The sequence below is a fragment of the Ailuropoda melanoleuca genome, chromosome 1 (genome assembly GCF_002007445.2).
Source record: "Ailuropoda melanoleuca isolate Jingjing chromosome 1, ASM200744v2, whole genome shotgun sequence".
Classification (NCBI taxonomy): Eukaryota; Metazoa; Chordata; class Mammalia; order Carnivora; family Ursidae; genus Ailuropoda; species Ailuropoda melanoleuca.
The window spans coordinates 79,071,261-79,097,575 of record NC_048218.1 but is presented as its reverse complement, the minus strand read 5'-3'; the positions used below and the strand labels follow the sequence as shown (position 1 = coordinate 79,097,575).

Sequence of the window (26,315 nt, the reverse complement as noted above, 5' to 3'; positions counted from 1 at the left end):
TGAAATGACATCTTTTTTGATTGCTGCTGCTGTGTGTTAATTTTTGTACATTGTTTTGTATCAAAAAGAATCAGAATTTTTCATTCAAATAGTTCTAGATTGTTTTATGACAATACTACTTTCCAAGAATAAGGGTAGTTGTTTTTTGGTTTTTTTTTTTTTCTTTGCTGTCTTACCCTATTTTCTCTCTCTTATCAGGTGTGTAGGAGCTCTAGGACAGTACTGTAGGGAAGCAGTGACAGTATGCATTCTTTCCTTGTCTTTGATTTAAAAGGGAACGTGTCTGACACCTTACATTAAGTGTAGTGTCTACTTTAGGATTTTGATATTTAATTTTTATTAAGAAAGTTCCAGTCTCAGTTTGATTAAGAGTATTTTGTTTTTGTTAAGAATGGGTACTGCATTTTATCAAATACTTTTTTGTGTATTTGTTGAGAGGATCATAGGTTTCTCTCCTTTGAACCTGTTAACATGTTATTTGTGCCTCTCTTTTTTCTTCTTGCTAAGAAAGTTTTATTCTACTTTAATTAGTCTTTTCAAAGACTATTTCGGGCTTTGTTAAACTTCTGTATTTTTTTCCTTTGTTTCTTTTCAGTAGCATTATTCTGCACTTCCTTTCATTTCTCTTCTTAGCTGACTTGGTATTTCCTTCACTTATTAGAAACTCTTAGTTTATTCATGTTTACTAAGAGCTCACAAGTTGATATGTCGTGTTTCATTGCCATTTTGTTCTAAATATTTTATGGTTTATATTGTTCCTATTTATGTGTATGTGTTACCTTTTCTCCAGTGGATATACTCACTCAGGTAAATGACAATTTTAAATTAAATCAGTGAAGAAAAAAGTGAATGAACATGGTTTAGTTAGAACTGCCAAGATGGGCCACTTGTAAGACTAGAAAGTAAAAAATTTCATATTACACTGGACGGTAGTTTACTGCTGAGGTATGAATTTATTATTTATTGGCCTGTTGTTTTCATCCTTAGTGGGATCCACAAGCAAGATTTGTGAACAAAAATCTTTATCTTTTCTTCTTTCCTAGATTACCCAGAAGTATCAACTTCATGAAGTCACTGCCTATCTATTAGAAAAAAAAGGAGATATTCATGGTGCCTTCTTAATAATGCTAAAGGTAACATTTTACTATATTTGCTTTGTCAGCTTTCTTTCCAGCCCTCCATTCATCAACCCATCTTTTTTTTTATTGAGATATAATTGACACATAACATTGTGTAAGTTTTTATCCATCTTAATTTCTTATGTGTCAGAGTTAGTTGCAGACAGTACTACATTTGACCACTGAATATTTTTCATGACTAGAGTGTAGTCATTGACTAGAGCTCAACATTTCTTCTTGGTATTTTTTTAAAGTAAAATTTACATTCAGTGAAATGCACGAGTCTTAAGTGTATCCTGTACCTGAGTTTTGACAAATGCACGCGCCTATGTCCCCGGTCCCTAACAGATAGAGAACATTACCTTCACCAGAGAAAGTTCCTCAGGCTCCTTCACACTCAGTTTCCATTCCTGTACCCCCACACATAACCACTTTTCTGTTTTTTTCACTGTGAATTGGTTTTACCTATTTTATGCACATATATTAATGGAGTCTTCCAGTAGTACTCTTGCTTAATTGTTCTCTTTCAGCATGATATTTTTGAAATGTATCAGGAGTTTTTCTTTTATTGCTGAGTAGTATTTAAGTGTATGAATATACTACAGTTTATCCATCCTCTTAATGATTGACACCTGAGCTACTTCTAGTCTTTGGCTGTTAAGAATAAATTTACTATGATCGCTCCTAAATTCAATACTAAGGAATGGAATTGCTGGGTCGCAGGATAGGTGTAGGGTTAGTTTTGTAAGAAATGATTAGACCTCTTTCCAAAGTGATTTTTCTCTTTTACATCCCCTCCTATAATGTATAAGAGTTTTGGTTGCTACACATTCTCACTAACAGTTGGTGTTCTGTCCATTTTTCACAAAAATTTTTATCCACTTTTATTAATTGTTACATATAACAAAAATTTACCATTTTGGTGGCATTAAGTGTATTCACATTATTGTGCAATTATCACCAGTATCCACCTCCAGAACTTTTTCAGCTTCCCAAACTGAAACTCTGTACCCATTAAATAATAATTCCCCTTTCCTCCCTCCCCCATCCCCTAGTAACCACCATTCTTTCTGACTCTCTGAATTTGACTACTCTATCTCATATACATGGAATCACACTGTATTTGCTTTTTCGTGTACGCTTACCATAAAGTCTTCAAGATTTATCCATGTCATAGCATGTGCCAGAATTTCAGTTTTAAGGCTGAATGGTACACCATTTTATGTATGTATGCCATGTTTTGTTTATCCGTTCATCCATTGATGGACACTTGGATTGCTTCCACCTTTTGACCATTGTGAATACTACTACTATGAACATAGGTGTACAAATATCTTTTCAACACCCAGCTTTCCTTTCTTCTGAGCGTATAACCAGAATGGAATTACTGAATTAAATGATAATACTATTTTTAACTTTTAAGGAAGTGACATGCTGTTTTCTGTAGTGGCTGCACCATTTTATATTCTCATGAGCAATGCACAAGGGTTTTAATTTCTCTACATCTTCTCCAGCACTATTTTCTTGATAGCAGCCATTTTAATGGGTGTGAAGGATTATCTCAGTGATTTTAAATATTGTCATCTAGTTTAGGATTAGGGATATCCTATTTGTATTGAAAAAAAAAAAAAAGTTCCATATTGGCTTCTAGTTTTTTTCTAGCTATGTAATCACCAAATAAGCCAGGAAGAATATTCCACAGAGACTTTGCATAGGCTCTCAACATCTTTTAATGTGTAACTTACCCCTACATCTCTTTTTTCCTTGCAGTTTATTTGTTGAAGGTACCATGAATCTATTTTTAAAGGATAAATTAAAAGTATTCCTGGCATGGATAGGGGAAAGAGAAGCAGGATATCCTTGCACGGAATAAGACCATCATTTACAAAGGCATGGGAATCCAAAGAAATATGAAATGCTAGGAGAGAATCCAGCAGCTCAACTAGGGCTCAGCTATCAGCGTATAGACAGGCGAGGCCAGAAGCAAAGGCTGGGTCCAGATTTGGGAAGATTTTGTAGGACACCCTAAAGAATTAGGACTGATTATTATCACACAGAATCAACTAAAGGTTTTCAAGCAAAAGAACTGACATGATATTGTTTCATGAAGACTGCTCTGGTAACTGTAGGAGGATGGGGGGCATACAGAGAAGGGGGAGCTAAAACTTGGGGAGGAAGCAGAGAGTACTTGCAAGGCTGTGTAGTACAAGTAATGAATCCGTGAGGCTTGAGCTGGGGGTAGTGGTGGTGCTGGTGGTGGAGTGGGGAGAGGATTGGATTTGAGAACTATTAATCATTTGAATACGGTATGGAAGGAATAAGAGGGAGTGGTTAATGACAGTTGTGTGGTTTTTAGCTTTACATTACTAGCCTATAAGGGACCTCAAGAAAAGGAGCAAATTAGGAGTAAAAGGGATATATTAAGGTCAGCCTCAGTGTATATAAAGAAGCCTTTGAGGGGCGCCTGGATGATACAGTCAATTAAGTGTCTAACTCTTGGTTTCAGATCAGGTCATGATCCCAGGGTCGTGGGATTGAGCCCCACATGTGGCTCCTTGCTCAGAGGGGGGTCTGCCTGAGCTTCTCTCTCTCCCTCTCCTGCTTTCCCCACGTTCTGTCTCTCTAAAATAAATCTTTTTTTAAAAAAAGGCAATCTTTGGAATATCAGTGAAGGCTTTCTAAGGATCTAGTATTTGGTATAGCAGTGGACACTGCAGTTGCAAATTAGAGGTGTCACGCTCAAGGCTCTGCCCTGTGCTCTGGAGACAGACTCGTATGTTCTTTTTTTATTCCCACTCACCCCTTTTTCTCGTAGCCCAGTATGAATTTTATTCCCTTACCCAAAGTCTGGATAAATCTTATTCCTTGTTACTGTGCCTAGAGAATGTCATTGATGACTATATGATGGTATAGTAGAAGCAGAAGTGGGGCAGGATAAGTGACGCTTGATAATTTGCATTCCTTCCAGTACTGCTAGCTGTGCTTTATATATACACAAGAATTCTCTTCTGAATGACAGTGAGAGACCATTCTTCATAACCTTGTTGTTTCTTCAGCTTTTTCCTTTAAAATGCGGTAGTTCAAATATTTGTGGATTAGATAACTGTGTTCTTCTTACCTCTGCATTTTTTTTTTTTTTTTACCTCTTAGAGACTACAAAGCAAACTTCAAGAGATAACACATCAAGATGAAAGTAAGTTCTTGAGTGTAATTTACAGTTATTTCTTCCCATGGACCCTGTGTTTTAAAAGATGTCTAACAAACTGCATTTATTAAATAATAATTACATTGATCTGTGTAAATACTTTAACATTGATCCCAATTTTAGCTCATTAATAGGAAATGTAAACCATTTGGCTTTGTGTTGCCAGTGGAGTTCAGCATACAGAAAAGTAGACACTTTTCACTGATACTGGTTTCTTTTTTGTTATAATTCTGTGCCAGTTTTTGGTTATATATAAATGAGGTGCTTAACTAATGTCCTAAAAATTACTCTGATGTACTGAGCAATAGCAATTCAGAGCTTCTAATCAGTAATTGCCAGTGTTTCTGTAGTGAATTTATGTAATTTTAGTACAAAGCAGTAAAACTTGACAGTGTAGAATCTTAGATGGCCTTGTCATAGATAGAAAATTCCCATTATTTTCCTTGACATTTTAGAAAAAATAGATTCATTTTTTTAAATCGTGGTAAAATATACATAACACAAAATTTACCATTTTGACCATTTGTAAGGGTCCAGTTCAGTGGCATTGAGTCCATTCACATTGTTGTACAGCCATCCCACCATCCATCTCCAGGAGTTTTTCAGCTTCCCAAACTGGAATTTGATACCCCTAAGACAATTACTCCCATTCTCTGCCCCCCGTTCCGCCCCTGAAACCTACCATTCTGCTTTCCCACTTCATGAATTCGATGAAGTGCCTTCTATAACTGGAATCATCCCGCATTTGCCCTTTTCTGTCTGGCGTGTTGGCCTAGCATAATATCTTCATAATTTATCCGCATTATAGCACGTGTCAGAATCTCATTCTTTTTTTTTTTTTTTTTTAAGATTTTATTCATTTGACAGAGACAGCGAGGGAGGGAGCACAAGCAAGGGGAGTGGGAGAGGGAGAAGCAGGCTTCCCACCAAGCAAGGAGCCCAATGCGGGGTCGATCCCAGGACCCTGGGATCATGACCTGAGCCAAAGGCAGACACTTAATAGCAGAGCCACCCAGGCTCCCCAGAATCTCATTCCTTTTTAGAAAGGCTGAATAATATTTCGGTTTATGTATGCACCACATCTTGTGTCCTTTTGTCTGTCAGCGGACACTTCAGTTTCTTCTGACCATTGTGAAGAATACTGCTGTGAACGTGCCTGTACAAGTATCTTTCTGAGACCCTGCTTTCATTTCTTCAGGGTAGATGCCCAGAAGCGTTATTGCTGGATTAAACGTAATCCTCTTGTTAATTTTTGAGCAGCCATCACACTTGCTTCTCTAGTGGCCGCATCAGTGTATGTTGCCATCAGCAGTGCACAAACAAGGGTTCCAGCCTGTCCAAGCCTTCACCAGTACTTGTTCTTTTCTATTTTCTTGAGAGTAGCCAGCCTCCTGGGGTCCCAAGCGGTAGCTCATTGTGCTTTTGCTTTGCCTTTCCCCATTGACTGGTGATGGAGAACATCTTTTCATGTACTTATTGGTTATTTGCATATCTTCTTGGGCAAAGTGTTTATTCAAGTCCTTTGCCCGCTTTTGAATAGGATGATTTGTTTTCGCATTATTGAAATTTTCAAAATAGCTCTTCCAAAGTTCACTCGATAGGTGATTTTTAGATTGTCCTACCTCTTTAACATATCAGCACATTTCTTAGACCCACTTGGCCCACACATTTCCTTAAACTCCTTTACCCTAATTCTCTATAAATTACATTTATTTCTGTTTTCTATGGCTGGGTCCTAGGTGATAGGGTCTGTGTTGTATCTGAATCATTTTGTATTATATGGCATCTTTTTGGAACCTCAGTAAACAGTTGGTTGACTTTTCCATGTTTAGTTCAGCTAAACATTTAGTCATGATTTTTGTACTGTTAGTCTCTATTTAGTCAGTTTGTGATAGATTTATTGCATTTATGACATTCTTCTTGTTGTTAGAATAATTTTTGCACACATTACATGAGAAATTGAGGGAAAAGAAGAATGTTTCCCCAAAATCACTACAATGATTTGCACGTGATATGTGTAGAGAAGCCAGTTCTTTGAATTTAAATTTCTTTGAAGATCAGTTTTTCAGTAATAGTCTCATGTCCACTATTTACTCTCAGATTTAATTTTTTCTGTTTGCCTAAGAATTTTGGAGGATTTGTTAATTGCAAGACACGGTGCTAGTGTGGGTTATACACAGATGGCTAAAATACAGCTCTTACCCAAAGAACTATAGTCTTGTGAAAGAGATAGATATATAAATACAAACTTTGAATGCTGGAAGACTCAAGTATTATAAAAAAGATACAGTGAAGGTGGCAAATGACTGTGAAAAATTAGGGAATGATTTGTAACTGATGAATCAAAGGTAATTTGTGGAAGATGCGACCTTTGAAGTAAGACTGGAATGATGTATAGAAGCTTGATAGGGAAAAGCAAGGAAAGGGTATCTCGGCTGAGGAGAACATGGGTATGAAAGTAGCTGGCCAGGAACTCAGGAGTAAGAGAGAGCGCCGCAGTGTAAGAGCACAGCAGGTGAGAACATGAGCCAGATGGTCGCTGTGTTTACTTCAGGTCAGAGGTTTACTCATGTTCTGTTTTTAAAACTTTGAAGCCTTTAATGATTTTTATGGATGAGACTGATACATTTGCTTGTGATGGTGTAAAAGCGAATGAGGGAGGCAAGATTTAGAAGTCAGAAGTTTAATTAAGAGGTTGTTGCTGTAGTTCACAGGAGGTGAAGAGCACCACAGGGTAAAAGTCATGGGCACGTGAGGGCCCGGGAGTAGAATCAACAGAAGCGGCAATTTAATTGGACGCGTGGGTGAAGCGGGGAGGGAGCATCAGGGATGGTGCAGATTTATAAACTGACTTAAAGATGATGGTTTCATTAACTTAATTTGGGAAGTGAGGGAAAAAAAAGTGATTTGGGTTTTGTGCATATGAATTCAAGGAGCTCTCAGGACATAGTGTAGAGATGAATAGAGTCTGTGGAAAGTTCACCCTGCAGATGATGAAGGAACGAGGGCAGCAGGTGTATATTCAGAAGTTATTAGCAAGGACCTGAGAGTTGAAACCACAAGAGGAGCTGAAGTTAGTGGAAAATCAAAAAGAGAGGGCCTAAGATAGGATCTTGGAGGAATACTTACATCTAAGAAATAGAGGGAAGAAGAAATGGTAGAGCAAGAGAGGTGAAAGGTAATCTTTCTGCTCACTAACCCACAAACTGATGATGGGGCTGTTACCAATGCTTAGTAGATGAACATTTAAAATGCTAAGTGTGATGTGCTTTATATGTCCTGTGAATGTCAGGCATTACATGGAAACAGAATTATCTGTTTTTAATCTAAGCATTGGTATCATGCTTATGGAAGATTTCATAATAGAAAACCAGTGCTATGCAAAGAAAAAAATAGTTTAATTTTTTTTACAGAAGCTCTGAGGATTATCAGTAATATATCCTTAAGTGTTGTTAACGATTTTTCTGACTCTAGAAACCAAAGAGGAGTTCTCACTGAAGGATGTTGAAGATACCATGGTAGAGACCATTGCCCTTTGCCAGAGAAATTCACATAATTTGAACCAGCAGCAACGAGAGGTAGGAGAATGACTACTTAGGCATATCAAAGTCTGTTCTGATCTGAAACTAGGAATTAATTCTGTTTCTGCTGCCCTCTCAGCCACCTGAGTTTAATTCAACTGGATTTTAATCACTGTTTAGTGCTCCCGGGAGTATAAGCCTCCTAAAGTTATTGTGAGGAGTGCCTGTCCTCTTTGTTCTCACAAAAGGCTTTCTATTCCTAGATCCGGCTGTGCTGTGGAATTTAGGCGCATGAATACTAGATGTCCTTGTTCTCTTTGGACTGAGATTTTGTGTATTCCGTGTAGTCATTCTGTGGATGTGTCGTCATTTATCATCTCTGCTATCCTCTGTGGAGGAAAATGAGCATAAGGAGCTGGAGGGAAACCCTCAGGAGATGCAGAGAAAGCTGGGAAAGGTCAAAGAAGGCCATGATGTAGTTTCTCAACCCTGGCTGTGCAGTACAGTCACTCGGGGAGCTTTGAGAAAATCCCCGCACTCAGGCTGCACCCCAGAACAATTAAAGTCTCCGGATTGGGACCCAGTGTTAAAGCTTCCCACATGATTCCACTGTACAGCCAGGGTTGGAACCACTGCTGTAACAGACTCCAGACTGCCAAAAGGAAGAGCACAGAACTGAAGGAGGTATGGTTGAGCACCTGGTGCAGGTGGGAGTTAGAGCAGGGAAGCAGAAACTCAGGGGGCGAGATGTGACTTGACAGCCACAGTCTGCTGCAGTTTCAGAAGTAAAAGTTGCAGCGTGATATGGCATCGTAACTCCTCGGCGCCTGTCCCTCTGGGCTGCGGCCTCTGACGTGGCACCGCCTGGCCCCTTTCTCTTCCTGGGGTTCTGAAATGGGGTGTAAGGCAGATTTTTTATATATATTTAGCCATACATGTTACAGTGAGAATTATAAACTTATTTTTGTTTTCTGTTCTTTTGAATTGGGTAAATTTCTACTTTACATTTTTGTCAAGGATTTTTTAAGGCCATACATTTCAACAACCCTTCAGAAGAGAAATTGTGTACAACAAGCACATTTACAAAATAGAGGGGTTTTTTTCTTTGTTAAAAAAAACTTTTTTGTGTGATATGCATACTCATTATTTTTTAATCCTGCAATACAGGAAGTTATACAGAAGAATGTTTTTTAAAAATGACCTTGTAAGATCCTGTCACCCAGAAATAACCATCATTATCACTGGGTGACCATAACTCTAGATACTTTTTATCTGCCCCGGTGGACATAATTTTAGAAAAGTTGGATCAGGAAATGCTTGCTTTTACAAATAAATACAGTATTCAATCTCAGGAAGCTTTCTGGATTTCAAATAAATATTTCTTCACCATACTATCTCTTAATTAATGTCACTACAGTTTTAAAAAAAAGTCTGAATGACTGTGATAGATTGGAATTATTTGTTTATACTTACATTTCCGTTTTGTATTATCTCTGATGCCACGCCAATAAGGAAATTTACATGAACTCATGCTTGCTCCAACCTCTGTCTTCCATCCCTCTTAATTGTAATTAGTTATGTTATTTTACCTCATTGAGGCTAATAACATAAACATTCTTTTCTGTGTCTACAATTCCTGTAAATTCTTTAATCTTTTGAAAATGGATTATGGGCTTTTCAGCAGGTTTTTGCCATGATTTTTCTATTCCTAAGTTTTTATTTTCATTCATCTTTTGGTTGGCTGGCTGTATTTGGACATGGTTATATTTTGATAGAGAAACATGAAAGGGTAGAATTCTTTAAGTTCTGTTCATAATACTTAATTCTAAGTCTTTTTTACTTTTTAACCTTTCCATCTCCTCTCCAATATCTATTTGATACTCCTCCATCTTCTCATGGAAAATTTAAGGAAAAATGATAATTATGTTTTCTAGGTAGGGCTGTTTAGGTTCACATGAGCTCAAATATGTCCAGATTCACATGTATTAATGGTAGAATTAGTTAATAAAAATCCATGCCTCCAGAACTCTAGGGATTATTCCGACTATTTGAACTCTGTATCTTAATCAGAGACAGGAACAATGCTTCTTTTGATGTGGCAAAAGGAAAACTTATTCAATCTTTTTTTTTTCCCGTCTGAATTGGAATTTGTTTTAGTAACAAGATTAGATGTTAGACTTCTTCCTATCCTTTGAAATTTTTACCTCTCTGTGTCTATTATTATGCCATTCGCTGGCTGTGTAAGAGAAGTCTCTCTCCCTGTCTTAGAGACACACACACACACACACACACACACACACACACACACCACTCTCTTTGTGGCCCCACCCTCCAACAACTGGTTTCTCTTTCCTTTCTGAACAAGTTTCATAATAACAACAAAAATATTTTAATGTAAATTTTATATAAATACTGTCTTGTTTGAAAAATGCTAGAGTGATTTTATATAATAACAAATATTAAGTTTGGGGGATTTTAATGGTGGTTTGTCTTGATTCTCTTTGCTTTGTTTTGGAGAGAGTGAGAACAAAAGCTGTTGCCACAGACACTCAACTAACTAGAAGATTTGAAGTATTATAAAGTTTGACAATGGACTGTTGATAATACCTCTTTCCAGAAGTCTGTCATCACAAGATTTAATGTTAGGAGTATTTACTTAAAGCAGACTGCAGGAAATTGGGCTGTTAGTCCTTCTCAAGCTGAACCTCTGCCTGTCCTACCTTTGTGTATCTGTTTATGGGGCTGCCTTAATACACACTGATTACATATAACAAAGAGTTTGGTTTTGTTATGCATATAATTCCCTGAAAAGAAAGCTGTTTATTACACAGCATAAGAAGGGAATTCAGGTTTAGTTGTGCTGCTCTCAGGGAATGGTGCGTGTGGAGATTTAATTAAAGAAAAATAATTCCTCTGTGTAGCGTATGAACATATCCCTTGGCTATTACCTCTACAACCATGCTTCCCCCAGTCTACCATTTATAGTCAGGAAACAACTAATCTTTACAAAGGTAATTCTTCTAAATCGTCTGGATTAAATAAGAAAATTTAAAAATCAGGGGCGCCTGGGTGGCAGAGCGGTTAAGCGTCTGCCTTCGGCTCAGGGCGTGATCCCGGCGTTGTGGGATCGAGCCCCACGTCAGGCTCCTCTGCTGTGAGCCTGCTTCTTCCTCTCCCACTCCCCCTGCTTGTGTTCCCTCTCTCGCTGGCTGTCTCTCTCTCTGTCGAATAAATAAATAAAAAATCTTTAAAAAAAAAAAAAAGAAAATTTAAAAATCAAATTTCTAAATACAGTAAATACAAAAACAAAAGGTATGCCATTTATCATTAAAATACATAGTTAAACTACACAGAAATGAATAATGTGGTTATAAAAACGTGTTAAAATAGGCAACTAAAAGATAAGCTAAGTAAAGCTATCTAAGAATAAAATATAAGACTAAAAGTTCATGAGTACTAATTAAGATAAATTAAAATTTCAATAAAATAAAAAATTGCCGGTATGTAATATAGTTAAAACCAGTATCTTGAGAACTTGAAGAAATACATCCGAAGTTATCAGTATAAAATCTTGGCCTTATAGAGCCCTAACTGGGAGCAGATAAAGGCTTCGTAGTAGAGCTCTTCAGTTGGGAAGTCACCCAGTGAAGGTACTGAACCTGCAGCCTGTCCCCTTTGCCTTAAGAGGCTCCCATATTTCTACTGCTGTAGAACTTGTACGGGATCAGGTGGTGGGCAGAACACACCCTCTTCTGTAAATAGCCACTCTCATTCTGCTCTGACCTTTCTTCATGATTCCCAGATACTTGCAGGAATAGGTTCCTCCCAAGACGTAGAGTTAAGGCCTTTGTAAATGGTTGTCCAACAAGAAACCATGTTTGAAATTTTAAAATGTATTAGTTTGACTTTTTATTAAAAACCCCCCCCCCCCCCCCCCGCCAAAAAAAGGAAGAATACAGAATTTGGAGTCAGAGTACCAGTTTATTTGGTAGTGTGATCTTTGGCAAATTACTTTTCTAAACTTCAGTTTCTTATCTCAAGTAAAGATCATGCTTATTGTATAAGGCTGTTACGGGATTGAAATGAGAAAGTGTGTGTGAATCATTTAATTGAGGACCCAGCATGATAGGAATAAATAAGTAGTGGATTTATTAATTTATCTCCTGAAGTGGTTGGAAATGTTAATTGAAATAACATTAACTTCTATTTCTTGGTCTCCGATGACGAAGGAGATGCAAAACAACACTTTATAGAGGGGAAAGCTTTGGACAGCTTTCATTCATTTCTCTTGCTTGACATGGCTGAAGAGAAATGGGGGGGGAGGTAAAGTAGCAGAGGGGGTGGTCCTCTGTCCTCTCCTGCAGTACATAGGGTCACTTAGACTTGGTCAGTGGTGCGTGTATAGCACGATACGTAAGAACCTGGCTGGCGGCTCTGCCTTGTCTCCTTTGAGCAGGCCTTCTCCTGAAACACAGAAGATGGCAGTTCCAAGGTCTAGACTTACTTCAGTTTCTTTATTTTCCCAAGATGCATGGTAAAGATAGCTGTTCTAGCTGTGGTCATTGCTTCTTATTGTCTTTTCTCTTCCTAGTCAAGTGTTCTGTCTTTTCTTTTTAAAATGTTTATAAAGAAATGTATGCGAGAGGTACATCGCAACTGTAAAACACTATGCTGATGTTAATCTTAAAGTAACAGAGCACTTTGGTTTCCTCTGACATTGTAGGCACTCTGGTTTCCATTATTGGAGGCAATGATGGCCCCTCAGAAGCTGTCTGGTTCAGCTGCACCTCATCTACACCCTGAAGGTAATTACGTTCATCAGAGTCCCCCTGTACCATCACCAGTTTTTATCCGTGAAAAATTACCATTATGATACCTTTTCCCAGTATTATATTCTTACTGTTTCTCCTAATGAAATCATAGTATAGTGTTAATCTCATCTTTTACGTTCAGTTCTTTCTATGGCACCAATTCTGTCATTTGTCTTGAATAATAGTAGCTTTGTTACTTATCAGCATGTAACTTTAAAATCTCCAACTGGCCCTGGTTAGCTAGTTTTGTAGGAAGCTCTAAAAATCCACTGTTTTCCACTGACTGTAGGAAAGATCAAAACTGCTTATTTTAAGCTAACCTTAATATTAACATTTTATTATTATAACAGCTCTGAAATCTTTGACCATGCAAGTTCTAAACAGCATGGCGGCGTTTATTGCCCTTCCGTCAATCTTGCAAAGAATCTTACAGGTGAGTTAAAAGGCGAGAAAATTCAGTGTTGATCAGTTTCAACTAATATTTTAGTTACGTTTAAATAACAAATTAAGCTAATGTTTAAATGGGTCTCTAGAGTAATGCGGCTGATTTTTGACATTGCTGACTGTCTAACTTAAAACTGTCACCGTGAGCCTTTCCTGGTGCTCCACGTGTGGGTTTGCCTGGCACACACTGGCGACCTTCCGTGAAGATGTGCAGCCTTCGCATGTGCACTGGCACCTGGGGACTCAGATATACAGGCCTCCTATTCTATGCTAACTGGGAGAGAATCACTATTTATTTCCAGCTAACTGTGCTTTTTAGGTTAAAAAAAAAGATAACCTACAAATTAAGTTAATATAGGCATTTCCCAATCATTGGTTTGTAACTTAGGTTTTCTAACTCATCATAAAAAAATTTTTTTATGTCCAAGACTCATCCCCTGTTCTAAATTCTACCCAACTTTGTGTCCACGGCCTTTGTAGGAAATATCATTTCCGTCTATTTCCTTCAGCAAAAAGGCCTGAACGTTCCCAGCATCATCAAAAGAACACTAAAAATACCCTAAGATATATTTTTTTAAAAATCTGTGAACATTCCTAGGGAAACAGCAGGAATTATCCTTAGAATCCATTTGTCTTCCTTCATTTTATACAACATGAGCATGCACACAAAACCAAAAGAAAAAAAAAAAAAAGCCACCGAAAAAGAGTACTGTGATGCCATTGGTCTTTATAATTCTCAAATGATTTTTCTCCCATCAAGTATGTCCCTGGCAGCTCTCTTTTAAGGCTTGCCAAGCTCGACTTGCATCTGGTATAAAGTGTCTGGGCCTTTCCTGATCAGACCGCCATATCCATAGGCTTTCATCACAGTTTATGTATCTGCACACGTACTCTTTCATTTGATCCGTATCATGTGGTGAAAAATTCTTTGATATCAACTACTTCTCTTATATCCATTTTAGAATGCGTTAGTCATAGTGTTTTTAATCATATATAAAGTGGTAATTCCGTAAGGCAGAAATACTTTAATTTACCAAGTAAATTAGAAAAAAATGAAATCTTAAAATCAAAAGTGGCTTCATTCTCAGTATATGCATTTTGCTTTATGTTGAGCCTTAACTACGCTTTGATACATAAATTACAATAAACAAAAATCAGTTTTTCTCTTGGCAAAAGCATGCGATGTTTAAAAATTTTGTTTTTCAAGGCTCCTGACTTTGAAGGCTTTTGATATTAGAAAACCTTCACTTTATTTTGAGTTATATTGGCATTTATTTTATTTTTTTGGTTTTTTGGCATTCATTTTAATTGTACTCTTAGCATTTTCTACCTTCAGTGGTAGAAAAGGTACCTTCCACCTTCTACTTCCACTAATCAGGAGGGTATGCTCTTTCTTAAATTCCTTATTTGCACATTTGTGATTACCATAATAATAATTCTACCTTATATTTGTATAGAGATTTTTATTTTTATTTTTTATTTTTTTTAAAGATTTTATTTATTTATTCAACAGAGATAGAGACAGCCAGCGAGAGAGGGAACACAAGCAGGGGGAATGGGAGAGGAAGAAGCAGGCTCATAGCAGAGGAGCCTGACGTGGGGCTCGATCCCATAATGCCGGGATCACGCCCTGAGCCGAAGGCAGACGCTTTAACCGCTGTGCCACCCAGGCGCCCCAGAGATTTTTATTTTTTTTTCAAGGTGCTTTCACAGATAGTATCTCATTTGAAGCTCACAACAATGTCTTCAGGTAGGTAGGGCTACTACAGAAATTTCCATTGATGAAAGAGGAAACTAAAGCATAGAAAAGTTAGTACTTGGTCTGCTGTTGGTGGCAGAACCCAGGCTACCACAAAAGTCTCTCGCCTCCTAATTTATGCTCTTTCCTATTATATTGTGTAAGCTTTTCAGTTGTTTCAGTGCCTAGTCTTTTGAAGAGTTAAGTAATTTGTTATTAATTATATGTTACCCTTTTGGTCATTTCCTGTGTAGATGAAAGGCTTAGCTCTTGTCCTAAAAGAGCTTTTATGAGAGACAGAAAATGTTCTGATATAACTCTTCTTTGGGCTCTAAGCAAGTAATGGTGGCTACCGGAAGGATTATCTGCTGTGAATCCCACATCAGGTGACTGCCACTTCATCCCTACATTTTCAGTCCATGTGATTACAGCAGGACCCTGACTCTACCAGATTGACTCAGGGTGAGCAACTGGCTTAAGCAGGGCCAGTAGTACTTTTTCCAGAAAATTGTAGAACTGGACTCGAAAAGGATAAATGAGCCTCTGTTCAGGTCTCTGCAATGTATAAGGTACAAAGGTCAGCAACTGACAGTGACTACTTTTCCATCATGTGGGCTGAAATAGTTAAAAAAAAAAAAAAGTTACAGAGAGAAGAAGAGTAAAGCAGACACACAAAGAGGAGAATAGACAAGATGCATGAAGAAGAGAAGACACCAGGAGAGGATAGTAAGACACAGGGAGAGGAGACCACAGAAATCCTGATGGCATTTGAGTCCTTCATTGTAATTCTAAAGGCTCTCCTGCATTTCTTTGCTTGGATCCTTGAAACAGCCCAGTATCTTTACAATAGTTATGTTTTTTTAATAAGTTGGAATGAGTTGGGTTTCTGAATATATCTAGTCAAAGGAGTACCAATAAAAGTATATCTGAAACAGACTGGGGAATTTGGGAAGAGTTCCTGGAGGAGGAGATGTCTGAACTGAATCTTAAATAGCCTAAAGGAATTAGGGGAAAAAAGGAGATAGGACTATTCTAAGCAGAGTGAACTATATATACAAAGAATGTGAGGTAAAACATGGTACATTTGGAGGAGTTGCAAGTGTTAAGTATGCTTGGAACATAGGACAAGAATAAAGGTGAGTCACGGAGCTGAAATTTGAGAGACTGCTTTGTGAACCATAAGGTAGGACTTTGAATTTAATTTTAGCATTAGTAGATTCTCATCAAAGGATTTTAAGCTGAGGAATGATGGAATGATGTTTCTCTTTAGAAAAATCATTCAGACAACATGTTATACAGGATAAATTGGAAGGGATCAAGACTGAAGGCCTAGAAATACCCAGAATGTCATAGGTACTCAAAAGTTTGTTAATTGAGTTGCATAGAATGGCTAGGAGAAGATGGACTTGGAAATTAGTTAGTAGAATCCACTTGACTTCTTGATGTTTAGAGGTAGGGAAACACAAGAACTCATGTTTCATGTGACTAACAATGAGCAGTGGGGAAATAAGAGATTGGACTTTATGGGAAGAGGTTAAAGTGGAGACATAGACTTGGAAGTTGTCAACACGGAAGTGGTAGTTCAGTTCTTGAAAATAGGTGAACTTTACGAAGAAATGAATTACCGAGAAAAGCAGGCGGCTAAAAGTGGAGTTCTCGGAAACATCTAAGAATCAGGTCTATTAACCGATTTTTATTTACCATTAGAACAGAAGGACCTTTGGAATAAGACTATACTTTGCTAGTACTCTATCACCATCCTCCAGGCCAGAGGCACCTGGCATGTAGTAGGAACTAAATATTTTTGGAGTGAATAAAAGTCACAGGTGGAAGGATTCCACTTCTGACCAAAATGGAGTAACAGAGACCAGATTTACCCCCTTGCTTGAAACAACCAAAAAATTGGACAGGGTATATATGAAATAGTTTTTGAAAAACTGGATATCAGGCAATAAAGGTCACTGATAACTGAGAGACAGGAAATGGACAAGGTAAGCCCCAAGTTTGTCCCAGCTTAACTTCTTGAGACACTTTCTAGATGATATGCAGGAAGGGGGATCTGAGCCAGTTTCAGGCATATTCATTGCTTTGAGGAGATAGAGCTGAAAATCAAAAGACTGAGGTGGCCAGAGTTTGCAGGCAGGTACCAGGCAGGAGAACTCTGGAGTTATGCAGGAGGCCCCCCTGTCAAGTGTAAATGCGTGAGCTGAGGAAACTAGGCCAAAGAAAGAGCCTCCTGAAAGGATAAGAGGGAATAATACTTGAACTCACACAGAGCCAACAGCAAGACTAGAATGAAAACCTCATAATGCACAGAACATGGGGTAGAGTACTGGGAAGTACTCAATAGGGCGAAACAGCCCTACAGTACACATCGCTCCAGTCATGCCTTGCCAATCTTAATACCAAGACCTGAAAAGACCAAATTTACCAAGTAATTTAACTGCATCCCTGAACAAAAGATTAAAAATACTTTTAGGAATACAAAAATACCCAGGTCCCAACTGTGTAAAATTTACAGTATATGACATTGAATCAGAAATTATAAGGTATTCAAAGAAGTTGGAAAATGAAACCTAGATATAACATTGGATATTAGAATTATCAGACAAGGACACCAAAACAGAAGAAAAGATAAGTAAATTTGAAGACCCAGCAATACAGACTATCCAAAATGAAACAGAGAAAAGTGAATTGAAAAAAATAAAATGAATCCTTGAGCTCTGGGACAATTTCAGGCAGCCCAAAATATGTGTCCTTGGAATCTTGAAAACAGGGAGTCAGAAAAAATACTTGAAGAAATATTGGCTGAATATCTTCCAGATTTATTGAGAACTGTTAGCACACAGATCGATAATCCCAAACCTGAGCAATGTTAGGAAAGCTGTAAGGCACATCATAATTGTTCAAAATCAGGGATTAACAGAGAAGCTTAAAAGCAGCCGGAGAAAAAAGACAGAGGAACAAAAATAAAGGTGACAACATATTTCTGCCTAACAATTTTTTTTCTTTTTTTAAGATTTTATTTATGTGACAGAGAGAGAGACAGCCAGCGAGAGAGGGAACACAGCAGGGGGAGTGGGAGAGGAAGAAGCAGGCTCCCAGCGGAAGAGCCCAATGTGGAACTCGATCCCAGAACGCTGGGATCACGCCCTGAGCCAAAGGCAGACGCTTAACAACTGCGCTACCCAGGCGCCCCTCTGCCTAACAATTTTAACCACTTTGACCTAGTCAACATTTACATACCAATTATAACAGCAGAACACACATTCTTAAGTTGTACATGGAATGTTTACCAAGATAGACCATACTCTGGGCTGTAAAGCAAGTGCCCATAAATCCAGTGTTTTGGATTTTAACCATTCAAATAGGTGTATAGTGGTCTTACTGTTTTAATATACAATTCCCTAATGAATAATGACTTTGAACACCTTTTTAGGTGCTCACTTGCCATCCCTGTATCACCATTAGTTGGGTTGTTTGGGTTTTTTAATTGTTGAGTTTTAAGAGTTCTTTGTATATTTTTTATACAAGTTTTTTGTCAGATAAGTTTAACACATATTTCTCCCAGTTGGTAGCTTGTTTTTGCATTCTTTCAACAGTGTCTTGTCTTTAAGCAGAAGGTTTTTTAATTTTAATGAGGTCCACCTTTTCAGGGATTTTTTTCATGGATTGTGTATTTAGTGTTGTATCTAAAAACTCATCGTCAAGCCCATGGTCACCTAGATTTTTTTCCCATGTTCTAGAAGTTTTATAGTTCTGCATTTTACATTTTAGGTCTGTGATCCATTTTGACTTAATTTTTATGAAAGATGTAAGGTCAGTGTCTAAAGTCATTTTTCTACATGTGGATGTCAGTTTTTCCAGCACCATCTGTTGAAAAGACTATCCCTTTCTTCATTGAAGAGCCTTTGCTCAGTTGACTGTATTTATGGGGGTTTATTTCTGAGTGCTGTGTTCTTCTCCAGTGATCTGTTTGTTTGGGCTTTTGCCAGTAACACATTATCTTGATTATTGCAGCTTCATAGTAAATCTGAATGTTAGGTAGTGTCAGTCCTCTGACTTTGTTCTTCAATACTAAGTAAGCTATTTTGGGTCTTTTGCCTTTCTGTATCATGTAGGATCATATTGTCTGTATCCACAAAGTAACTTGTCAGCATTTTGATTGAGATTGTCTTTGTCTGGTTTTGTCTGGGTAATGCTGGCCTCATCAAATGAGTTCAGAAGTGTTCCCTCTGCTTTTGTTTTCTGAAACAGATTGTAGGATATTGATATAATTTCTTCCTAAATATTTGGTAGAATAAACCAGTGAAACCGTGTGGGCCTGGTGCCTTCTATTTTGAAATGCTATTACTTAAGGATTCAATTTGGTTAAGAGACCCAGGCCTATTTATTATCTATTTCTCCTTGTGTGAGTTTTGGTAGATGGTGTCTTTAAAGGAGTTGATCTGTTGCATCTAAGTTAACAAATACTCTAACCAGGAGTTTTTATGTTCTTAGGTTTTGGGGGTTTTCTGGTTTGTTGGTTTGTTTTTAATCTTGTCCCTTGTCATCATTTTTTTTCATTAGTCCCAGTTTTCAATCCACTGCCAAGTATTCTCCGCTAGAATATTTTCTTTTTTTTTTTTTTTTAAAGATTTTATTTATTTATTTGACAGAGATAGAGACAGCCAGCGAGAGAGGGAACACAAGCAGGGGGAGTGGGAGAGGAAGAAGCAGGCTCATAGCGGAAGAGCCTGATGTGGGGCTCGATCCCACAACACCGGGATCATGCCCTGAGCCGAAGGCAGACGCTTAACTGCTGTGCCACCCAGGCGCCCCCGCTAGAATATTTTCTAGATTATTTCCTGTGTTCCAACACAGTGGATGGAACATAATATATATTCAATAAACATTAGTTGTCTCAATCACCTCAGCAGTAGTTCTCAGCAGTTCATAAAGCACCTTCATGTTCTTTATCTCCTTTGACCTCTCTGTACATTAAGCTGGAGAAGTGGTGAGATCCCCATGTTGCTCGTGAAGAAAGTGCTATATTAAATACCTTTCCTTAGTTGACTCCGTTAATAAGTGGCCATAGCTGGAACATGAACCTAGCTCTGAACTCCAAAGTTGAGGCCTTCTGTACCTAACACCAGCCCTGGCATATTTCAGATCCACCTCCCTTTATCAGGTCCCCTGGAGAGAAGAGAGGCAGTGACAGTTATGCAGATGAGTAATTGCTCAGATAGTTACTGTTTTTCCAGAGGAGATGATCTCATGACAGGAGGTTCTCAAGATCTTCTTGACCTCTAAATGTTTATTCACACTGATGCCTGGCACCTGAATTGTGCAGGCTTCTTCCGTGAGCAGTAGATGGTAAGTCGGGAGTGTTTTTAAGGGACCGTCTTTATATTATATAGATTCTGCCTTCACAACGTGCTTTTATTGAGCTTTACTCTGTGGCAAAAAGTAATTCTTTTCTTCTGAGAAGCTGTTTGTGACTGTCTTACTGAGGAAATTAAAGCAAACACATGATTTATATGTTAACTTGCTGAGGGCATTATTCATATTTTAAAGTAATGCTTGATTAGGAAAGATTTTAATTACAAAACAAACCACATACATGCTACAGTAGGTCCCAGAAAGTAAGAGCAGGGAAAAGTGGCCATCACATCTTTTTCTGAAGAGCTTTTTAAAAAACCAAGTTTATGTGAAGTACCCAAGTGTGCTCTTCTTTTATGGTTTACAAACAAGTCGAAGAGAAGCCTCAGCAGTTATTCATTGCTGAAGAATCTAACTGACATCTTTGGAAAATCATTTGAAAAGCTAGTGGGTTGTGTGCATGCTGTGCTAGAAGCCTTGAGCTCCCTTTTGCACTCTATAATTTATATGTTGTCCCAGCGTGAGGTAATTTTCATGATTTTGCCTTTAAATTATGCATATTAAAGTGAAGTGTACTGATACAAATATAGACATGACCTATAAAGGTTTCTTCCTTTTCCCAGAATTTAACCTTTTTCTTCTCCGAACCACCCTTGTCAGAAACAAATGACAGAGCTTTTCTGTGCTAGAGCTATGTTAGTGTACTGAGTGCACATATGACAGCAGATGCTATAATATGCTTTCTATCAGAGGGTATTACACTGTCCCTTGATACTTTGAGAAATAGGTGTATTTATTAAGAGCTTGACCAAAAGCATAATTGAGTGTAAGTTCAGAAGCATTAACAAAGATCTATTTTCATGCAAAAAAAAAAAATTAAAAGAAAAAATTACCTGTTGAGTATATGGCCTGAGTCGTTTTTCTAATAAAAGATTAGTCTGAGATATCTAAAGTCTGGCCTTTTGTAAATGATCTGCACATGTTTGACAGGTATCTTTACCTTAGTGACACATTCTCTATCTGTGAAACAGAAAATGTCCCCATTAAGCTTCAGTGACGGTTTAATCCAAACTTGTAAATGTGGTCATTAGTACACAACGACATAGTTTTTCTGTGCCTTTCATTTCTTAAGCATCTGCTCAGCAGCAGGGACCAGGAACCTATGGCAGACAATCCTGTGCTGCTGTGCACTAACTAAAAGTACTAAAAACTGATCTTGGTTAGAAACTGTACCCACCCTCTTCCAACAGCCATCATCAGAGTCTAAAAGAGAAAAAGAAAAATAGACTGTGTGGTATAAGAACAGGAAGACAAGATTTCTTCTCATATTTCTGAACCTCTCTCCTACGTTTTTCCTGCTTTACAGTCTTGTCTTAACATCTGAACTCACAATTACTTTTAACACACTGAGATTTTTTTTTTTTTAAGATTTTATTTGTTTGAGAGAGAGAGCGAGCATGCACAAGCGGCAGGGGGGCAGAGGGAAGAGTAGACTCCCCACTCAGCAGGGAGCCCAGTGCAGGGCTGCATCCCAGAACCCCAGGATCGTGACCTGAGCTGAAGGCAGACACTTAACCAACTGAGCCACACTGGTGCCCCTCATGCACCAAGATTTTAGTAACAGCCACTCCCTAAGAAGTAACCATAAATGCTACCCATGTTTTCCAGCAAACATGGGCTTATTATTATATTAATTAATATACTAATATACATATTAGTTTATCTATACTTGGAAGACCAGTATAACATGTTAATTAAAAACATAGTTTCTGGTTTGCCTGGGTAGTGCAGTCCTTTGGGGGTCCATTTCTTGATTTCGGCTCTTGTTGTGGTATTGGGGTTGTGGGATTGAGGGCCATGTTGGGGGGTTTAGCACAGAGTCTGTATGGATTTCTCTCACCCTCTGCCCATCCCCACTGCATGTGCTCTTTCTCTTTCTCGCTCTCTCTCAAATAAATACATCTTAGAAAAAAAATAATTTCTGAAGTACTTAGGTTCAAATCCCAGTTTATCTGCTTACTAGTTCTATGATCTTAGAGAATTTTACTTAGCCTTTCTGAGCTTGACTTTCTTCATTTATAAGTGTCCTGGAAGGATTGTAATGATATGGCACATATAAATAGCAACTATTTTCGTTGTTGCTGTAGAGTTGGGCTCCCCTTTTTCGCATGGGAGAGTCATTTATGTCAGACATAACCTCGTATTAGAGTAAAGCAATAGACTTGACATACTCAGTTATTAGCAATGTTTTAATTATAATTCTCAGCCTAGTCAAAGGTACAATAAAATGAGCACACAAATATGCTGATGGAGATTAAAGTTGCATAATACGACTTTGTGGTAGAGCAATTTGGCAGTATATATCAATTCCCATAAAAATCTTCTTTGAATCTGTAATTCCCTTTCTAGAAATCTCCTCTAAAGAAAGAATCGGAGATTCAGACCAAAATTTACAGCTACCAGCATTTAACAGTCATGAGTGGGATTTGGGAAGGGGGAGACAAGCGTAAATGTCCAAGAAGAGAGAATGGTTGATTGACACGTGGTATTTTCACATGTTTCATACTTTGTGGCTGTTATGAAATATTTGATGATACTGCTCACAATATATTATCATGAAAGTATGTAAAATGCTCAAATTCTGTGCACTAAGAAATACATCTCTCCTCTTACCCTTTCTCTCCTTTCCCAGAGACAAGACTGGAAAAATGTGCATCAAAATATCAATAGTTTTTATCTCTGTGTTTCTGGATTTCAGTTTTTTGTGTCTGTTTATTATTTGTTTCTGTATACCTCACTGTTTTCCAAATTGTACATAATAAGTTACTGGGCATACCTCAGAAGAAAAGCACTGAAGGAGAGATTGGGTGTCTAGGTGTTGTTTATCAGTAGTGACTTTATTGAAAAAAGCTTTGAAAAACTGAAAGCTGCTCCTTGGATCCAGAAACTAATCTAAACTAAAGTCTTGTCTCCTAAACTGAAGTGATTTAGTTGGTAGGGGCCAGAAGGTGGCCAAATGTGGGTCACAGGAAGGGTTGTTGGACAGGTTCTGGTATTCAGGTGAACATTGGTTTTAATGTAGCAGATAAGGGACAGGTGATGTTTAATATGAAGGATAGGAAGCTTCTTGCCCAAAGAAAACCAGGGTGAACTTTAATGAGACTTGCAAAAAACATTGTTAAGTAAGGGGCTTATATCACTTAAATTTTATTTATCTTTTCAAAATAGATGGCCAGAGGAAAACCGATATGCATTTCCAGTGAAAGGTTGATAGAAGAATAAATACTTTGTAGAAAAGTATTTGAGTATTCGGCATTTTCAGATAACTTATTTAGTAAAGTAATCTTAAAGTACCAAGCACAGAATTACAAATTTTTGCAACTTTTTTCTAATTAGGATCCAGTTTATGGAAAAGGAAAACTTGGAGAAATCCAGGGACTTATTCTGGGAATGTTGGATACCTTTAACTATGAACAAGTAAGCTACTTTCTGTTTCTAAGGCTGTCCTAAGGTAAAAAGAAGCTATTTCTTTTTTCTTTGCACCTATAGTTTTTCTTTAAAAATTCCTATTTAATGGAAGCTTGGTAGGTTGAAGTGTACACTTTTCAAAAAGTTTTTAAATCTCTTGGCCTTAATTAATATATATATGTTATACATATAGATACACACATATATACACACACACATATACACATACACATAGATATTCTAGAATGTGGAAATGCATCAAATTTGGATTCATTTGATTCATTAGTAATGGAATAGTTCTTTTTTTTCCAAATGAAAAGTGTGATAAATTTTCCGGAAAAATAATTTAATGCAAAGCTGTAACCCATGAAAACAAAGAGTCAGCATGAGTATAGAAAATTGCAAAAAAAAAAAAAAAAAAATCCTTTTCTTTTAAACATTCTGAAACAGATAATTGCCACTAACCAAAAATGGTAATTGGTTTTCCTTTAACTCAGAACTGTCTCTAGCATTAATTCTCAACAGGAGCCAGCATGGTATACAGATTTTTTTTCTTAGAATACTTCAAAGTGACTCATGAAGCCACCTAGGAAAAGCACCATTTAGGCATGTTAGATACAGTATCTGCTTTTTTAATAATCCAAGAGAAGAAAAGAAAAATTGGGGGTGACAGAGCTTTTCTTAGGGTGTTAACTGCAGTTTTGCTCAGTGTACCCAGTGAAACAGACACCCTTGCAGGCATGGACTCCATGCTGGCAGAAGGGAAGCTGAGGGCAAGGCAGGAAGGTTTTGCAGACTTTTTGAAGAGGAGGAAAAGATGGGGTTGATTGGAAAGAATTACAATGGTAAGACTGTTAGACCTAAAAATTCTGCTTTACAGATAAAGGACTAGCAAGGAGGATGGGCAGTATGTCTTCCCCTTTGGGACTGCACATCTAAATGATATATATGAATATTGAGAATTAGAATATGAAAACAATACTTTACAAGCACACAGAGCCTTAAAATGACTTAATGTGATAGCTACGAAAATGTCTTTATGTGACTTACTGACAGATGTCACAGTCTTAAGAAGATTCAAATGACTTGTAAGTGCTGATCAGGAAAATGTGATCCCTCTGCCCAAGAGAGATGAAAACTGAGTAACGGCCATTAGCTTTTCAGTGAAAGGTTATTTGAAATACTGCCACAGATGCAGTTTCTATTAAAAAAAAAACTGGGATTTTTTGGTTGGTTGTTAACGCTTTGAGTCATTCAGAGGGAACTTATTATAGAAATGTCATAAATAAATAGGTTTGGGTTTATCTAGTCATTAGAAAGTCATCAGTACTGAATTAAGCCACAGACTGGCAGAGCACACATTTCTCAGTAGAAACTAATGACAGCCTTTTAATAAATATTTTGAGACTCTTAATGTATGCAGTTGTCGTTCCTTGCACATCAAAGTTAACCCCTTAAGTTTGGGAGTACTTGGTGTTTGTTTTATCAATGTTATGCCTTCATAGTATTTTCTAACTTCAGTTGTTTGTGGCTGAAAACTCAGTAGTGCTATTCCTCCCTCACCCCCTCACGCCATTCCTGTGTGTGTGTATTTGTTGTTTTGGTCTTTCATAGACCCTGCTGGAAACAACTACTAGCCTTCTAAACCAAGACCTCCATTGGTCATTGTGTAACCTGAGAGCTTCAGTCACCAGAGGACTGAATCCCAAGCAGGATTACTGCTCTATATGTTTGCAGCAGTACAAGAGACGCCAAGAAATGGCTGATGAAATCATTGTCTTCAGGTAAGCAAGAGAAAGGAAATGTTATAATATGGTGTGTGACATGTATGGTATTACCAGGCAGGGATACACATGGATACACAGCCCTAGGCAATCATTCTAGCAGTGAACAAAACAAGGCAAAGTTCCTGTCATAGACCTTAACATTCTGCGTAGGGGTTGGGAGAATATATGGGTGGAGACAATATAAGATGGACTCTGGAGCCAAACTTCTTGAGTTCAAACCCTGATTCTACCACTTACTACTGTGAGACTTTGGACATGTTATTTAATCTCTTTACATCTTAGTTTCCTAATCTGTAAGTTGGGATAATAATGATACATTTCCTTAGGGTTTTGTGAAGATTAAAGGAGATAAATTACAAAGAGACACGTGTAATCATGCTGACATAGAGTAAACACTATGTAAGTGTTATGGCTACTATTATAGACACAGGAAGATTGATAGATTTGAAGGTTGGAAGGGGAAGAAGTTCTCATACACAAAGAGTCCACTCATTCAACACATATTTATTGAGCTCATACTTTATGCCAAGCGCTGTTCAAAGGGAGTGAGGTAAAGCATGAACAGAACAAAGGATCTGTTCTCATGGAGTTTACATTCTAGTGATGGGGCAGACAAACAAGTAAAATGCCTGCTGGTGACTATGGTGGAAAAAATAAGACATGTTAAGTGAGAACAGTGTTTGGTGGGGGAAGATATGTTATATAACGTGACCAAGGAAAGCATCACTGATAAGGTGACTTAATAACAGACAATTTAAAACTTAATAAAAATGTAATAATTACCATGAATAAAATAAAATATGGTGTAAAGGAATGTTGGGAGCTACTAATTTCCAAAGAACGATTAGGGAAAGTATCACTA

General features: G+C 37.7%; 1 protein-coding gene across 5 annotated transcripts in view; it reads left to right on the top strand.

Moving 5' to 3' along the window:
- Positions 1–26,315, top strand: part of VPS8 (VPS8 subunit of CORVET complex) — a 234,791-nt gene that overhangs the window by 166,733 nt on the left and 41,743 nt on the right. For all 5 annotated transcript variants that reach the window (XM_019795771.2, XM_011220314.2, XM_034661727.1 and 2 more), the window contains 7 exons: positions 1,044–1,133; positions 4,269–4,311; positions 7,798–7,901; positions 12,568–12,649; positions 13,006–13,088; positions 23,595–23,675; positions 25,281–25,450. In XM_019795771.2, coding sequence (XP_019651330.1) covers positions 1,044–1,133; positions 4,269–4,311; positions 7,798–7,901; positions 12,568–12,649; positions 13,006–13,088; positions 23,595–23,675; positions 25,281–25,450 — 653 coding nt within the window. The remainder of the gene's footprint in view (positions 1–1,043; positions 1,134–4,268; positions 4,312–7,797; positions 7,902–12,567; positions 12,650–13,005; positions 13,089–23,594; positions 23,676–25,280; positions 25,451–26,315) is intronic.